Source organism: Rhinopithecus roxellana, chromosome 9 (genome assembly GCF_007565055.1).
Source record: "Rhinopithecus roxellana isolate Shanxi Qingling chromosome 9, ASM756505v1, whole genome shotgun sequence".
Lineage (NCBI taxonomy): Eukaryota > Metazoa > Chordata > Mammalia > Primates > Cercopithecidae > Rhinopithecus > Rhinopithecus roxellana.
The window spans coordinates 20,048,980-20,066,258 of NC_044557.1; the positions used below are offsets into that span (position 1 = coordinate 20,048,980).

Sequence of the window (17,279 nt, forward strand, 5' to 3'; positions counted from 1 at the left end):
CGGAGCCAGGTTCTCCCCCAGGCAATGAGGGGAAGGTCTCTAGCCCTACCCGGGGGAGGAACCTACCTCCTGAAATCCCTAAAACCGACAATGGGGGCAGACTGATAAGAAAGCTCACCCACCCGTGGTCAGAAGGTCAGTATTAGAAAAGCACATGGCCATATTTCAGTATTTCACATGGTTTTATTACAAAACAAGCCACAAAACAGTTTTAGAAAAGTTTTGCTACATACCAATTAGGAGATCACATAAAATGAGAAGCGTAACAGTTTCCATGCCCTCAGCCTAGTGCTTACTGCGAGTGCATTTCACAGCTGAAACATCACTGCTTTAAAACACAGAATCATGCTACCCCTTCATAAGCAGAGGGGGAGGAGGTCAAACAGTATGTTTTTGCCAAACATTGCTTTATCTGAACTCTAACTAGTATGAAGGACTGGCTGCCGCAGGCAATAACACAGAGAGGGAAAAGGAACTAAGGAAGAAAAGGATGCTGGCAGACAAGATTTAACAAACCTGTCCACTTCCGACATGTCTAAAGTTTATAACAAAGCTCACTTGGGGACACTCAATTTCCAAAATGCTGTGACCTCCACATATGTTATCTGATTTACACTGAAAACAAACCTACTAAATTCTACCCCTCAACTACTGAACCTGCTATTTATTCATGGGGTCCTTTTAGCCCATATAAGAGTATATTTATATTCAGAAATAGAAAAGAAAAAAACTTTTGCTTCAAGTAGACTAAGAAGCTGGACCTTAAAACTACTTTCTTTCTCGTGGGAGCTGAGTTTTCAACTCAGAAATAGATGTATAACTCCAATATTCTGACCTGACATCAATCTCCATAATACATGGCTCAATACCTTTATGATGTCTCACTTAACACTAAAGGCCAAATTACTTTTATCAACCATCAGCTGACATTGAGTAAGCAAGTCTTTTGAAGCTTTCAAAAGTAATGGATGGTGGCCAGGTGTGGTGGCTCACACCTATAATCTGAGTTCTTTGGGAGGCTGTGAGGCAGGAGGATCACTTGAGCCCAGGAGGTCCAGGCTGCAGTGAGCCATGATCAGGCCACTGCACTCCAGCCTGGATGACAGAGTGAAACACTGTTTCTAAAAATAAAAGTTAAAGAATAATGGATGGCATTATTCAGCCATAGGGAAGACCACCTGAAATACTGTTACACACAGTAGGTCAAGACCACTTCAAAAGCCTTATGAAAAGAGCACAACTCAGGCAAGACTTTTATTCCACAAAGAAAATGCAGTACATTTTTTAGTTCCTTTAAAAAAAAAACTCAGATTTACTCCAGAGCCTATACACTTAGTCACCAAGCTATACTGCATCCCCACCCTATTTTTTCCATTTGGTTCAATTTTATACATTTAAAACTAACTGCTTTGGTCAAATACGTACCATCTTTGGTTCACATTAAAATATTATGGTTTAAAATTGGCCAGAAGTTAAGAAATATCAACAAAATAGGAAGTTCGAAATACAATTTAGGAATGAGAAAGGTTTCAGAGCTTGTTTCACTGAAGATAATAATTTATCTCATATTGAACTACATTAACAATGTTCTGGCCGGGTGCAGTGGCTTACACCTGTAATCCCAGCACTTTAGGAGGCTGAGGCAGGAGGATCACTTGAGCCCAGGAGTTTGAGACCAGCCTGGGCAACATAGCCAGGCCCTGTACATACAAAAAAATTAAAAATTAGCCAGGCGTGGTAGCACAACCCTGTAGTCCTAGCTACTTGGAAAGCTAACATGGGAGGATTGCTTAAGCCCGGGGGTTCAAAGTTATGATGAACTATGATCACACCACTGCACTCTAGCCTGGGTAAGAGAGTGAGACCCTGTCTTTTAAAAATTAAAAACAAGCAATGCCCTAACGTGGAATTCCCAAGTGTTTGCCAATTGACAAGAAGATTTCCATTTGACAATCTTAGTGTCCTCGTTTCCCTTTGTCAGGATAATACCATATGGATTCTAAATATGTTTAATGTAATACATTCTCAAAAGAGATCTTGCTGAGTAAGAAATCAGCTTATTATAATGACCAATAAATTTAGCAATAGTAATCTATCAGATAATTTATTTAAAAGAAAAGAGAGACAGAGATAAACGGGTAGATTTTCACAATGTAAACACCAAAAGAGGACATCTTTTCCGTGAGTCAGGGAATATTTAAAGAGATCTCACAAGTTTCCATTTTCATTAGATCCACATCACATATTTTGTGCTTTCTTTGAATAGCCGAAGAATTTTCTTCGGGAACATATGAGAGTAAAACCAGAGCTAAGGAGCTATAAGAATTTGGAATGGCTTCTTGAAATCATGCTGCTCCAAGTATGTCATAATCACTCAAAAATAACTCCCAAACCAAGAATTTCTGAGGGCAAAAGCACACCAGCGTGTACAGGAAAGGCAGAGGAAGGGACGGAAGGGAGAGAAAGAGGGAACAGTGTGGATGTCCTGTTTTATACCAGGACAACTAGGCCAAACTCAATTTAAATGAATAGCTCCAAAGCAGTGCAGTCAGAAAAAGTTCTCAGTGTGACACAGACTTTAGGGAAACATGTCCTGAAAGAAACATGATTCCCCTCAAGCCACTAAGGATTTTCTCATCAAGTGTTTTCACCTCTGCATTAGATTTGGACACACGAAGAGGAGAGCATTTACTCAGGTAAAAATAGTTCTCTTAGTCTCTTCCTCTAGTCACTAATTTTTAACTTAAAAATACAATTGACTGATCTAGCTGATAAAAGTTACCGACAGAAATAAGCTAAGTTCTCTCTTCCTTTGAATGCTGGCAGCAATTCACCATATAAATTGGATGGAAGAATTCTCCCAGGGACACTGGAAATAGTATCTTTTTGTCAAATGGAAGGAGGTACGCCCTAAAATTTGGGTGGGACACTCAATTTTCTTTTATTTTTTGAGATGGAGTTTCACTCTTGTTGCTGAGGCTGGAGTGCAATGGCGTGATATTGGCTTACTGCAACCTCCACCTCCCAGGTTCAAGTGAATCTCCTGCCTCAGCCTCCTGAATAGGTGGGATTACAGGCCTGCACTACCATGCCCGGCTACTTTTGCATATTTTTAGTAGAGGCGAGGTTTCAGCATGTTGAGCAGGCTGATCTCGAACTCCTGACCTCAAGTGATCCACCCACCTCAGCCTCCCAAAAGTGCTGGGATTACAGGCGTGACCCACCACGCCCACCCAACAATCAATCTTCTAGGCTCTTTTATCTGAGGAATCTCTGGCCAGCAACTCACAACCTCTAAATCAATGTTTCTATGCCAAGCTTCTTTCATTAAAAATCTCTCTCTCTCTCTCTCGATTCTTTTTGTATCTCGTCATGTTAAGTACATGGAAACTCATCCTATTACAGGGTCTGATCATGCAAGCACACAAGGCTTCATTCAAAGGGCAACAGCAAGAAGAAAGAGAAAGCAAGTTTGCAAGGGTACAAAACACACAGTGCTTAAGATTAGACTAATGCTGGCCCATTCCAAAAGATCTGCGAGGCACCTGGACTGAAAACAAAATGAAAAAACTAAAACAAGGACAAGGAAATAAAACTTGGTCAGTGGTGAAACTGGACTTCCAGCCCCCTCTGGAGAGGAACTGCTAAAATAATCCCTCTCCAGGAAGACCTCGGAATAGTTAGAACAGAATAGGTAGCTTCCTCTCCACGGAGTATGCCTACAGGTCTAACCTAGTGACTTCCCCAAATTAAATACACTGCACTGATATCACGCGCACACACACACACACACACAGCCAGCTGGATGGGCCCCTCCCTCCCAAAGAACATCCACAGGAATATGAGTGACATAAAGGCCTCTGACTACCCTCCAATAAGGTAGAGAAATTGAGTCACAGCCTCCTTCTCTCAAGTCCTCCCTCCCTCCCTCCCACGGCACTGTGCTCCATCACACATCAGAGGTCCGTATGTTTTCATCATCAAGGTTGAACATAAATGGCTTCTCCTTGGGGTGCTGGGGCTCCGATCTGTGCCTTATCCTGGAGCTGGGCAGCACCCCAGCAGTGCTGCCCTCCCCAGGACGAGGCGTGAACAAAGAGTCCTCTGAAGTCTCTCCAGCTGTAAGCAGCTTCTCCCCAGTCTGGGGGACAGGTGTCCAGGGCTGCCAAGAGGAGGCCACAGAGGGGGCTTTGCAGAGGGCTTTCTTTTCCTCCAAAGGTGGCCGCCCCCTGCACAGGATAGAGTTGGGCCCACTTGAAAGGCTGGAAATTCCAGGTCGGGTCAAAGAAATGGATCTAGAAAAGGACGTTTCCTATAAAAATAAAAGGAAGAAAAAGACACAACAAAGTTAGGGCTTTTCAGACAATGTTTATCACAGAGTCCCAAGAAGAGTACCCAACCAGGATCACCACCTCATAGGTCCGGGACGCTTGCCTACAAAAATGGAAAACGGTCAACGGGATTCACTCCAGATATGGCAAGGTCAGCCTGGCAGTGAGACTTGCAGGACATATCAGAAACTCTATTTCTCGGCCAGGCATGGTAGCTCATGCCTGAAATCCCAGCACTTTGGGAGCCTGAGGCGGGCGGATCACCTGAGGTCAGGAGTTTGAGACCAGCCTGGCCAACATGGTGAAACCCCATTTCTACTAAAAATACAAAAAAATTAGCCAGGTGTGGTGGCGTGCGCCTGTAATCCCAGCTACTTGGGAGGCTGAGGCAGGAGAATTGCTTGAACCCGGGAGGCAGAGGTTGCAGTAAGCTGAGATCGTGCCACTGCACTCCAGTCTGGGCGACAGAGTAAGACTCCGTCTCAAAAAAAGAAAAAAAAAAGGAAATTCCATTTCTCTATCCAACCCTACCTCATCTCCTCCCACAACCAAAAAGAGAAAAATAAAAATGTGTACCCAGATTAGTAGAATGAGAAAAACAAGCAAGACAGCCTGAGGCTTCAGCTGCATCTTGGGACAGGGATGCTTGCCTACATCACCAAATAAAACATGCCTGCCCAAGGGGAATTCATCTCTGAGTTGACATTGTGCAACAGAAAGGAAGTGACTTACTCTGGGGTGGCACTTGAGGGCCTGGACAGCTGCCCCAATCTCCTTAATCCAGCTGTGCATGTCTTCTGGACTGTCCGCCTGCAAAACATCCATGGCTCTTACCAAGAAATTTTAGGCACTATGATTTCAGCTTCCAAGTCTCTGACTCAATATTAAGTTTATAACATTACACCATTAGGGGTGGAAAGCATCTCAGAAATCATCTAGTCCAGTAGCTTTCAGACTTTTAAGGACATGTTTTCCCTGTAATATCTTATTTGATACCCAGTAAATAAAACCGCTCAAAGTGGAGCTGCTCTGAAATGGGGCACAGGCTGTGGGCAAGGGGAAAGTTTAAGACCCCATTCCCCTGCTAAAGTCCGTCACTCCCTCCAGAAAACAAATGATCCAGTCTAGCCTCCTAGTTTTACAAAAAAGGAAAATGAGGCCCAGAAAGCCAAAGCCCAAGATTTGTGGCTGATAGAGAGTCGAGTTCTCCTCACTCTCAACATAGTTGCCTTTCTACTCTAACTATCGGAACAGAATAATCCCACTTTCAATTCCAGCCCTATTAAAGCCAAATCCTACTGTAAATCCTCCAAGGTATGTATCGCCTTCAGAAATGGGGCTTTTCTCAGAATACAAGCTACTGGGTCTGTTTTGAAATTTATAAGGAACTCAAACAACTCAACAACAACAAAACCATAAATCATCCCATTAAGAAGTATAGGCCAAGCGCGATGGCTCATGCCTGTAATCCCAGCACTTGGGAGGCCGAGGAGGGCAGACTGCCTGAGCTCAGGAGTTTGCAATCGGCCTGGGCAACACGGTGAAACTCCGTCTCTAACAAATGACAAAAAATTAGCCAGGAGGGGTGGCGTGCGCCTATAGTCCCAGCTATTCAGGAGGCTGAGGCAGGAGAATTGCTTGAATGCGGGAAGCGGAGGTTGCAATGAGCCAAGATCACACCACTGCACTCCAGTCTGGGCGACAGAGCAAGACTCCGTCTCAAAAAAAAAAAAAAAAGTGAGCAAAGGCCATGAATAGTTTTCAAAACAAGACATACAAGTGGCCAAAAAACATCTGAAAAAATGTTCAATATCCCTAATCATAGGAGAAATGTAAATTAAAATCATGATGAGATATCATCTCATACCAGTCAGAATAGCTATTATTAAGACAAAAAATAGATTCTGGCAAGGATGTGGGGAAAAGGACCACTTATACACTGCTGATAGGCATGTAAATTAGTACAACCTTTATGGAAAGGAGTAGAGAGATTTCTCAAAGAACTAAAAATAGAACTACCATTCAGCTCAGCAATCCCACTAGTGGGTGTCTCTCCAAAGGAAAAGAAATCATTATATCTTCACATGTGCCCCCAAACCTAAAATAAAACTTTAAATTTTTTTTAAGAAAATCATTATATCAGAAAGATACCTGCACCCGTATGTTTATTGCAGCACTATTCACAATAGCAAGGTCATGGACCCAACTAAGTGTCCATCAACAGAGGACTGGATAAAGAAAATGTGGTGTACATATGTATAATGGAATACTACTCATCTATAAAAATGAATGAAATCATGTCTTTTGCAGAAATATGGATGAAACTATTATCTTAAGTGAAACAACTCAGACACAGAAAGTCAAATACCACATATTCTCACTTATAACTGGGAGCTAAATAATGTGAACACATGGACATAGAGTGTGAAGTAATTGTCACTGGAGACATGGAAGGGTGGGAGGGTGGGAGGTGGATGAGGGATGAGAAATTACTTTATGGGTACAATGCACAATACTCAGGTGATGGTTACAGCAAAAGCCCAGACTTCACCAATAGGCAATATATTCAAGTAACAAAACCGCACTTGTACCCCTTAAATTTATACAAAAAAAAAAAAAGAGTTGTGACTTTGCTATTGTGAATAAAACTTTAAAAAAATTTTAAAGAATCGTGGGACTTGGAGCACCAAGCTTCACAGTATGTGAAGGATGAAGTCGTTAAACTTTAAGTATTTCCTCCCAGAAACAACCTATAAACCCCAGAAGGGGGCAGCAGCGGCTCTATGAAAAAAGGGAGGAAACTCCAGCGGCCTTGCTACTGCAGGTGGAGCCTGTCCGTGCCCTCCAGCTTTATAGGGGTTGAGTTCAAGTGAACAGAGCAAACGCTGGCTGAGGACCCCACCCTGTGTTACGTGCTGCATCAGGTGCCAGACACAGACATGGGACCAGGTGGAATCTCCAGAAATATGCCTGTTAGCCTTCCTCTGACTCCAGCATCATCCCCTAACAGTCCCACCAAAACACACACGCGTTCATTAGTGTGCACTTGCAGATGTATGTGCCACCACCACACAATAGCCCCCAAAGGTCTCCACATCCCCCTTCATCCTCTCCATCCCCAAAGTGACTCCTTCTCTTTGCATTCTATCAGGAAAAGACATGACCAGTAAAACAAAAATTCTCAAACCTGCATCTCTACCCCGTCCTATCATCCCAAAACAAACCCTCCTTGGTTAGATGTGTGCGGGAGACACCTACAAGGGAAACTGTTCATGTCCTGGCGCACGAGGGCAAAAAGGGTACAGTGACAAGTGCCCAAAGCGAACACCTCTCTAACATGTGCTCTACCTGCAAACTTACTAGCACTCTCTCCCTGCTTGACTTTTTCCAGTTACTTGACAATCTGATGGTTTCCCAAGAAAAAGACAAACCCATCCTTGGTCCAAAAAGATCACCAGGATAAGGACTCCAAGATCCACAAATACCAGGGCTGGCCTGTTCCACAAGCTTAATTGTTGAGGGAATTAAATGACCTCAATTAGGAAAAGCTGTTGAAATAGGGCCGGATGCATAGAATGGGCTCTATAAGTAGCAGATATTATTGTTGATTTCACTGTTATTATATGATATGAGAGAAACAAATGAAGCCTTAAAAACCACCATTTACAGATAAGCGCATTGCCCTCTCCATAAGATCTTTTCTCGGTTTCCTCATCCTCAAACTGCAGATAATTCCTACCTCAAAGATCAAATCATCAAGATCAAATAAGATCATGTATTTGGAGGTGAAAAAAAGGTTATTTTGAATTTGAATGAGATGGACGTGATCGTCCATTAGGAGAAAAGCATTTATTAGAGATTTTCCTCCTAGGGAAACAAAAGATGATTTGGTAGGAGGCATATGAGCTGAGGGAGAAACAGTCTCCTGTGTCACATAGGAGATCTGACATTTTCATTAAACAGACAGGAACATCCTCAGGATGACAATCTGATAATCCAGGAGTGTTAAGCTATCTCCATGATCCTTCCAGCAGTCTAGTGAAATGCTCCCCACCATGTCAAATGCTGCACCCACAGGCCACAGGCCACCTGCCTGACTGCACTTTGAAGTACTGCCTCCCCACAAACTCCTCCAGGAACTGTCGCACAGCAAGCCCGGGTGTCTTCACGCAGCCTCTGCTTAGCAAGAAATCACAGAATCACAGAAAACTAGGAATGTCTTGATTTAGATGGGCAATCAAGTACAAGAATCAAAATACCAACTATTATTCTTGGGTGACTACCTAACACAATTTGTTACTTTTTCCCCGTTTTCCTTTTTGCAAGTAATAAGGGCTCATTAAAGACGACATAGAAAATAAATGTACAAAAATAAAAAACTGAAATCGGCTGGAGGCTGTGGTTCAAGCCTGTAATACCACAACTTTAGAAGGCTAACGTTTAGAATGTGGGAAGATGGCTTAAGTCCAGGAGTTCGAGACCAGCATGGGCAACAGAGCAAGACCTCTTCTCCCTAAACTTTGCAAAAAAAAAAAAAAAGGAAATAAGAAAAAAATTAAAATTGCTTTAAAACCTCACAAAATTCTAAAATAACAACTGAGAGCAAATCCAGTCTTTTTGCTATTCATTTTTCTTTGTTTTCCAAAATACAAAGACACATTATATCTCGATTTTTTTTTCAGTTAATAATAGAAGGATTCTTCCATGTTATCAGACGTCTTCGTAAACATTTTCAGGGGATCCAAGTGGATATACTATGGTTCACTCACCTAGTCCTCTAAAACAGTGGTCCTCAAACCTTTTCAGCATAGGAATCGGTTTTGTGAAAGACAATTTTTCCATGAATGGGGAGGGGGATGACGGGTGGTTTCGGGATGAAACTGTTCCACCTCAGATCATCAGGCATTATATTCTCATAGGAAGTGCACAACCTAGATCCCTCACATGCACAATTCACAAGAGGGTTCGCAGTCCTGTGAGAATTTAATGCCACTGCTGATCTGACAGGAGGCGGAACTCAGGCAATAATGTTTGCTCTCCTACTGCTCACCTCCTGCTGTGCGCTCGGGTTCCTAACAGGCCATGGACCAGTACCAGTTCATAGCCCAGGGTTTGGGGATCGCTGCTCTAAAGCATATTTTGAATATTCCCTATTCTCCTCTTATATAAATAATGCTGCTACTCACATCTTCGGGGATAAAGCTTTTTCCATATTTAGGAATATTTAGGAATCCTCAGCTCCCAAGGCAATTACTAAATTAAAGAATTCACACCCTTTTAAATCTCTTGTTACATCTGGCCAGAGGGATTTCTGGCCAATAATATATATTTCATTCGCCAACATTTTTGTTACATGCACCCTTGCTAGAATTAAATATTATAATTTTTTAAATCTTTGCTAATATGATAGGTAAAATAATTAAATCTCTTTCTTGAAACATTTAGTAATTAGTGAAGATGGAAACGGTTTACTAGTTATATTTCTTCCCTAATTCTCTAATTCCTTCTTAAGAACATTTTTTGGTCAGATAACCTAGATAGTAACTCAGCCACGAAGATAAACGCTACCCCCTAATAAATGTTATTTTAAAATACTGCTCAAAAAGAAAATCAGATATTGCAATTAATTCCATATGAGAAGAAACAATATTATTTTATTGAGATAATTACAACCTTTTTTTTTTATTTTTTAATTTTTTTTGGAGCAGCGTATCCTGGCCTCAAGCCATCCTCCTGCCTCAGCCTCCCAAAGTGCTGGGATTACAGGCATGAGCCGCCAGGCCTGGCCTATAAATCTCTCCTAGTAGTTTCAAGAACTGGGATTCATGAGAAACAAAAACTCAATGAAACTTCAAAATTGTATGCAAAAATTATGCTTATATACGTATCTATTTTTATGGAAAGCCTGTGCTTAGCTTTCATCAAAATCTTAAAACCACATCACAAAGTAGCTTCATGAACCAGAGGTTTAAAAAAAAAAAAAAAAAAAAAAAAAAAAAAAAAAACCATATCTGACGTCTACCCACCCATGATGAATTACCATGAGACTAAAAACATGCTTTAAACTCAGTAAAACAAAAAAGGAAGTGCCGAGGTCATAGCTTCATCTCTTCCTGGTATGCTTATGTGTGTACCTGTTTCTGGAGCTTGGTTCAAAAGAAAAAGGAGGGTTTCTGTCCTTGAGGGCAATTTTTGAGATGAGTGGGACAGAGGGTATTAAAATGAGTGGTTGCAGCCTGCAGTTTTATCGCAGTTCAGTGAGCTTCTATTGACTATCTAACATAAACCCAGCACTATAATAGATACAATGGTTTGAAGCAATGAATTATACAGGCCATAAAGGCTTCCATATCTACCTCTGGTTACTGCCATTGCTGCTATCCAAAATTTTTAGGCAACTCCTCCTTCATTCTATTCTCTACCTCTGCAGCCCTCCTTTCCCAAGAATTAATCCTATCTCTGACACAGCCCTGCCGCATATGGTTGTGTAGATTGCACACACATAGTTCTAGGTGACATCATTCACCCTGTAGTCTAAATTAAACAGTAGTATCCAAAGAGTTCTAATGCAACACTCTGCAACTCACTTGAGTCCACTTATTGCTACCCTTGTCCTGACATAGCACCCTAGTTCCAACAACGGGGCTTATGCCAAGCTAAGGCCAGTTTGCACCACATTTCTCATTTTGAATAATTAATTTCCCTCTTGATAAACTGCCTAATTCCCTTGACCTTCTATGAATGGGAAATGGGGAAATGGTGACCTCTGCTTGCCTAGTATCTCAAGAATTGAAATGTGATTTTGAACTTTTGCCCAGAACTGAGAAGTGCTTACCTGCTGACAAGCTTGCTGAAATCACTGGCCTTTCTACCTGCTTAGATACCTGGTTATTTCCAGATCTTGGATTTTTGGTCACCATGAGCCATTTGCCAAGACACCCAGTTACCCCAAGTTGGTCTTTCCCAATAGAGTCAGACTTTCCTGGTTGTCTGTGATCACACCCTCTATATCATGGGTTCTGAACCAGGCTGCTCTTATTTTTGTCTTTGCTTTTGGTTTACTTGTGTTTGTTTTTAGAGACAGGGATCTCACTGGGTTGCCCAGGCTGGTGTCGAACTCCTGGGCTTTAACAATCCTTCCATTTTAACCTCTCAAAGTGCTGGGATTAGAGGTGTGAGCCACTGCTCCAGGCCTGGACCAGGCTGCTCGTAAACAACCCAAGTTGGTAAGTCTTGCTCCAGCACCTGGTGCTTCCTAGTTGGTTCCATAATTCATTGGATTTATTATGATCTTGCACAAATAATTTACCTTCAAAGCCTTCATTTTCCTGTGTGTAAACTGGAGATAATTTCAGAGACGGCTGAGATTTAAGTGATAAAATTATACTACTTATAGTACTTATACTACTACAGTGCTTATACTACAAAGTGATAAACTTTAACTTATACTACCTGTAAGTTGCTTAGCACTAAGCCTGGGACATCTAGGTATCCAAAAGATGGTAGCTTTTTGTTAACAGAAAAGACTACTACAGTGTGAGAAATCACAGGGTACAAATTATACATAAATGTGACATCTGAGTTACACAGTTAAACGACCGATACCTAAGGGGTTAGAATCTAACCCAAGTCTTTCTCTTCTGTCTAGGGAGTCTTCTCCACCACGATCTGCCTGCTCTTTGGTCTAGCTCTCTTAGATACTCAAGATGAACGGTTCTATCTGGCAGATTTACTGAGCATAACCTTGGGGAGCAGGTCAGAAGGACACTTTGGCATGGTGGGTAAAACTGCCAGCACCTTAGGACCAAACTCTACCAGTAGTCATGTTCTTTCACCAGTTGTGTAAAACACAATTTTCTTTTATTTATTTATTTATTTATTTATTTATTTATTTTATTTTTTGAGACAGAGTCTCACTCTGTTTCCCAGGCTGGAGTGCAGTGGTGTGATCTCGGCTCATTGAAACCTCCGCCTCCTGGGTTCAAGCGATTCTCCTGCCTCAGCCTACCGAGAAGCTGGGATTACAGGTGTGCACCACCACACCCAGCTAATTTTTGTATTTTTAGAAGAGACAGGGTTTCACTATGTTGGCCAGGCTGATTTCAAACTCCTAACCTCGGGTGATCTGCCCGCCTTGGCCTCCCGAAGTCCCAGGATTACAGGCGTGAGCCACCGTGCCTGGCCTAAAACACAATTCTTACTTAGAACAAATGACTGACATATAAATTGTCAGTTAAACTTATTCAGAGTTAGGTATTTGGTAGATTTTTATCCCAAAATGAGTAAGTTTTGAGCTTTCAAAGCAAAAACTAGAACTTCAAAAAAACTTCCAGCTACCTCCATGAGCTTAATAGTTTTCTACACTCAAAGACTGTTAATGGTATTAGTGGTGATATCTTAATGATGTGATTTTGGATAGTACATAATAAAATGTGTCAACATTTTGAATATCTGCACACCTCAGTGAGACCATTATTTTCCAAATGACCAATGCATGCTGTTAAAAACCATGCATGGATAAAAAGTATCTATTCAAAGTGCAAAACTGACCAATGGATTTTAATGTAAGAGTATAAAAATTTCTTGATATGGCTTCAGATTCTACATTGCACCTAAACATTAAGAAATTAACATTTGTCAAGTTTTGGTATAGAATCAAAGAATATCCACAATTATCTAAAAGGGCTATTAAAATATTCCTTTTTTTCCAAATACACATCTGTGTGAGGCCAGATTTTCTCCATATTCTGCAATCAAAACAACATATGGCCACAGATAGAATGCAGAAGCAGATAGGAGAATCCTATTGTCTTCTATTATGCCAGCCATTAAAGATAGATGTGCAAAACTGTAAAAACAATACTATTCTTGCTATTTTTTAGAAATACATTTTTTCACAAAATCTGTTTTGTGAACTTATAATGAGTTTACGACTGCCTTTTTTTTTTTTTTTTTTTTTTTGAGACAGGGTCTTTGAAAGGTCTTGATCTGTCACCCAGGCCAGAGTGCAGCGGCAAGATCATAGCTCACTGCACCCTCAAACTCCGGGGCTCAAATGATCCTCCTGCCTCAGCCTCCTGTGTAGCTGGGACTACAGGCGCATCCCATGGTGCCCAGTTTTATAGCTGCTATTTTTAATGAATTGATAAATATTTTAAATGATTTTTAATCTATACTCTTCTCTTTCCATTGTTTTTGAGTTAGGTGCTATGAACAGATTTGTTTTCCCTCTCGTTTATTTATTCTGTGTGACACTAGTGTTCTCTTATCCCAGAAATGTGGGAAGCGGAAGGCAATGGAAGATGAGGTGATTAGAATCTTCTGGTAACTGTGCGTACACTCATGTAGATTATCTTTGAAACATTTTTTGGTTGGGTTTCGTGTTTCCCAAATTACTGTCTTCAGTCCAAAGCTCTCTCCTGAACTCAACCAGCACAATCATTCACTTAACAAATATTTATTTAGTGTCAGCAACACGCCAAGCAGTGTGTATCCACAATGGTCTTCATAACACATCTCCTTGGATGTCCAGCAGGCACTGTAAACTCTGAACCACCCATGCTAACCTTGTTTCCTCCCATGCTCCTGTCACAATGACTGGTGCCATGAGCCACTCTGAGGCTCAGGCCAAACATCCGGGCATTCTCCTCACCTGTCCTCTCTCCCTTCATCCAACCGACTCTCAAGTCCTAGAAAATATACCTTTTCTTTTTGAGGCGGAGTCTCACTCTGTCGCCTGGACTGGAGTGCAGTGGCCGGATCTCAGCTCACTGCAAGCTCCGCCTCCCGGTTTTACGCCATTCTCCTGCCTCAGCCTCCCGAGTAGCTGGGACTACAGGCGCCCGCCACCTCGCCCGGCTAGTTTTTTTTTATTTTTATTTTTAGTAGAGACGGGGTTTCACCGTGTTAGCCAGGATGGTCTCGATCTCCTGACCTCGTGATCCGCCCGTCTCGGCCTCCCAAAGTGCTGGGATTACAGGCTTGAGCCACCGCGCCCGGCCGAAAATATACCTTTTTAACATCTCTCAAATTTTCCACTTTTCTCCATCTACCCTCATTCAGGCTTCCTTTATCCCTCACTAAATTATTAACAACAGCCTTCAAACTGTTCTCTCTCATCCTATCTTAGCCTTTTTTCCTCTGTCCCCCACACTGCACAGGGCCAGGCAATCCTTGACAGCGTGTCATTAAAAGGGCTGGGGTTGAAGATCATCATCTCCGTTTCACAGATGAAGAAAAGAGGCTCTGGAAGTTAAATAACTTGCCCAAGCGATATTTTTTAATGGCAAGGCAGATCAGATCACGCCCTCTGTTTAACCTCTAAGGGCATTAATTCTTTTGTTTTTTTAAGACGGCGTCTCACTGTGTCGCTCAGGCTGGAGTGCAATGGTGTGATCTTGGCTCACTGCAACCTCCGCCTCCCGGGTTCAAGCGATTCTCCTGCCTCAGCCTCCCGAGTAGCTGGGAATATAGGCACCCGCCACCACGCCCAGCTAATTTTTATATTTTTAATAGAGAAGGGGTTTCACCATGTTGGCCAGGACGGTCTCGATCTGTTGACCTCATGATCCACCTGCCTGGGCCTCCCAAAGTGCTGGAATTACAGGCATGAGCCACCGCACCTGGCCTCTAAGGGCATTAATTCTAAGGATAAAATACAAGCTCTTCAGTAAGGCATATGAGGGTCCTCCGTGCCTAACTGTCCAGCCTCCTTTTTGCCCTATGCTCCTTTTATTACCAGGCTTTAAAAAAATCCTCCTATTTCCTTTGCCTGGGCCCCTTTTCCCCCCAACAGACTGAGCTTAGGTGTATCTTTCTTCAGGAACCCTTCCCTGACTGCCTAAGACTGAGTGAGGAGCCCTGCTTATGGTTCACGTTTCAGTCTAATGGTAGAAGAACTCATCATACCTTTTTTATTTTGTATTCCCCTACCTGCTTCAGGGAAGACCTGTAATGCATTTCATTACTGTCACATTCTGCATTTCCTGCTAGGGTCACTTGACCTCCTAAATTTTTTTCTCAATTTGCATGCATTAGATCAACTCTTTGTGCTGTAAAGTTCTTCATCACACACCCACCATTACAGTGTCATATAGAATTGTTTCACTGTCTGCAAACTCCCTTGTGCTCCATCTCCCCCAACACTCCCTCCCCGTACGATGCCACAGTTTAACTGCCTATGGACTTGACGAGCTCTCTGTCTCTCTCTCTCTCTCTCTCTCTCTCTCTCTCTCTCTCTCTCTCTCTCTCGGGTTCAGGATCTGTTCTGTTTAACCTGGTGTCCCCCGCCTGAGACAAAAATGCCCAGCCCTCTCAGGATGCTCTACAAATATCTGTTGAATGTCAGAACTACAAACTTGTGGTGCACCTACAGGTTAAACCTTGTCCCTGAGTGGCAGTGGTGCTGGTGAATTAGTCGCTCTGATGCCCATGGCAGCCCTTTCCACAGCTCCAGTTTGCTCCCAGGCCCCCACTCCACTGTCTCCTCCTGGATGGCATGTGCTTGTCCAAATGGATGTAGCTCCGAGATGACTAAGTCACTCAAACGCCTGCTGGTCTCGGGCAGAAGGAGTCGTGACAGGAATTGCTGCCCAAGAAATGGGAAAGGGGACCAGCCCCTTGGGGAAGGGAGGCTGCATAACAGGGCACGACACTCGCAGCAGAGAAGAAAGGGCGGCGGAAACTCGAAAAGCTTTAGTTGGGAAACCCCACCTAAAACCAACCTGCTTACTTGTCAGTGTTTTATTTCTGTCTTTTGTTTTGTTTTGTTTTGTTTTTTTGAGACAGTCTCACTCTGTCACCCAGGCTGGAGTGCAGTGGTATGATCTCGGCTCACTGCAACCTCTGCCTCCCAGGTTCAAGCAATTCTCCTGCCTCAGTCTCCTGAGTAGATGGGAATACAGACGCCACCACATCCAGCTATTTTTTTTGTATTTTTAGTAAAGACAGGGTTTCACCATGTTGACCAGGCTGGTCTCAAACTCCTGACCTCATGTGATCCGCCCACCTCGGGCTCCCAAAGTGCTGGGATTCCAGGTGTTGAGTCACCACGCCTAGCCTTAAATGTCAGTTTTAATACTGAAAGTCCAGCATCACCACCAGGCTGTGAATCAAGGCACTCTCTGTGTACAGCTAGGCAGGCTGGGTTAGGACTTGGCCCTGAAAGTCTAGTCCCTGCTTGGAAATCTGCCTTTCTAGTTCCTATGACTTTAGAAGGAGTTGGGAGAACTCCAGAGCTGTGGGTGGAGGGGAGAAGCTCCTGATAAGTGAACCATCAGAGCCTGAACAATGGCTTCCTCTGTGCAGCTGGCTCTGCACCTGGTGCCTGCACAGGGCCCTCTGTGCTTTTGTCCTTCCGCACACAGTGATGTCCACACACAGACGAGACTTATAAATACCCTCCAAAGGAGAAGTGAAATCACTGACCAGTTCTCCTTTTCTCTGCTTAGCTGGAGCCCAGCAGCTGACAGCAACTGGTACACACTCACATTCCTCAGTAGAGCGGCTCAGCCTGCTTTCATTATTTTATGGTTGGGAAGCTTTTGGCAAACATCCTGTTTAGGATGAAATGGGACTCAGACTGACTCTCAGGGGCTAAATTTATTGCCTAGAAACTTCAAGCAAATGAAAAGAGAAAGCAAAGGAAAGGACAGGGCCTATCAGTGCACCATTCACAGAAACGGAACGCTGGAGTGTTCTGGAAGGCAGCATTTTACCTGTACGTAGAAGGTCCTGGAGCTTGTTATTATTTCAAACAGGTTGTCTCTCATTAGGAGATCACTAGACAGAGAAAGAGAAAGAATGTTATGGCCTGCTGACATACACACAGAGGACTCGATATGTCCTGTTAAGACCCCAGTGCCCTCTACCATAAAAAAGGAAGATGGGTGGGGGGTGGTTCCAAGCCATTCTTCCTTCAGCTCCTGCCTTGAAAAACACTCCAGGGGT

General features: G+C 42.9%; 1 protein-coding gene across 4 annotated transcripts in view; it reads right to left on the reverse strand.

Annotated features, from left to right (window-relative positions):
* Window positions 1-163: 163 nt before the first annotated feature.
* The window catches only part of PLEKHA2 (pleckstrin homology domain containing A2), a 74,909-nt gene continuing 57,793 nt past the window's right edge, over window positions 164-17,279 (reverse strand). For all 4 annotated transcript variants that reach the window (XM_030937521.1, XM_030937522.1, XM_030937523.1 and 1 more), the window contains 3 exons: window positions 17,048-17,111; window positions 5,064-5,141; window positions 164-4,312 (listed from right to left, as the gene is read on the reverse strand). In XM_030937521.1, the coding sequence (XP_030793381.1) occupies window positions 3,950-4,312; window positions 5,064-5,141; window positions 17,048-17,111 (505 nt within the window). In that variant the 3' untranslated portion in view covers window positions 164-3,949. The remainder of the gene's footprint in view (window positions 4,313-5,063; window positions 5,142-17,047; window positions 17,112-17,279) is intronic.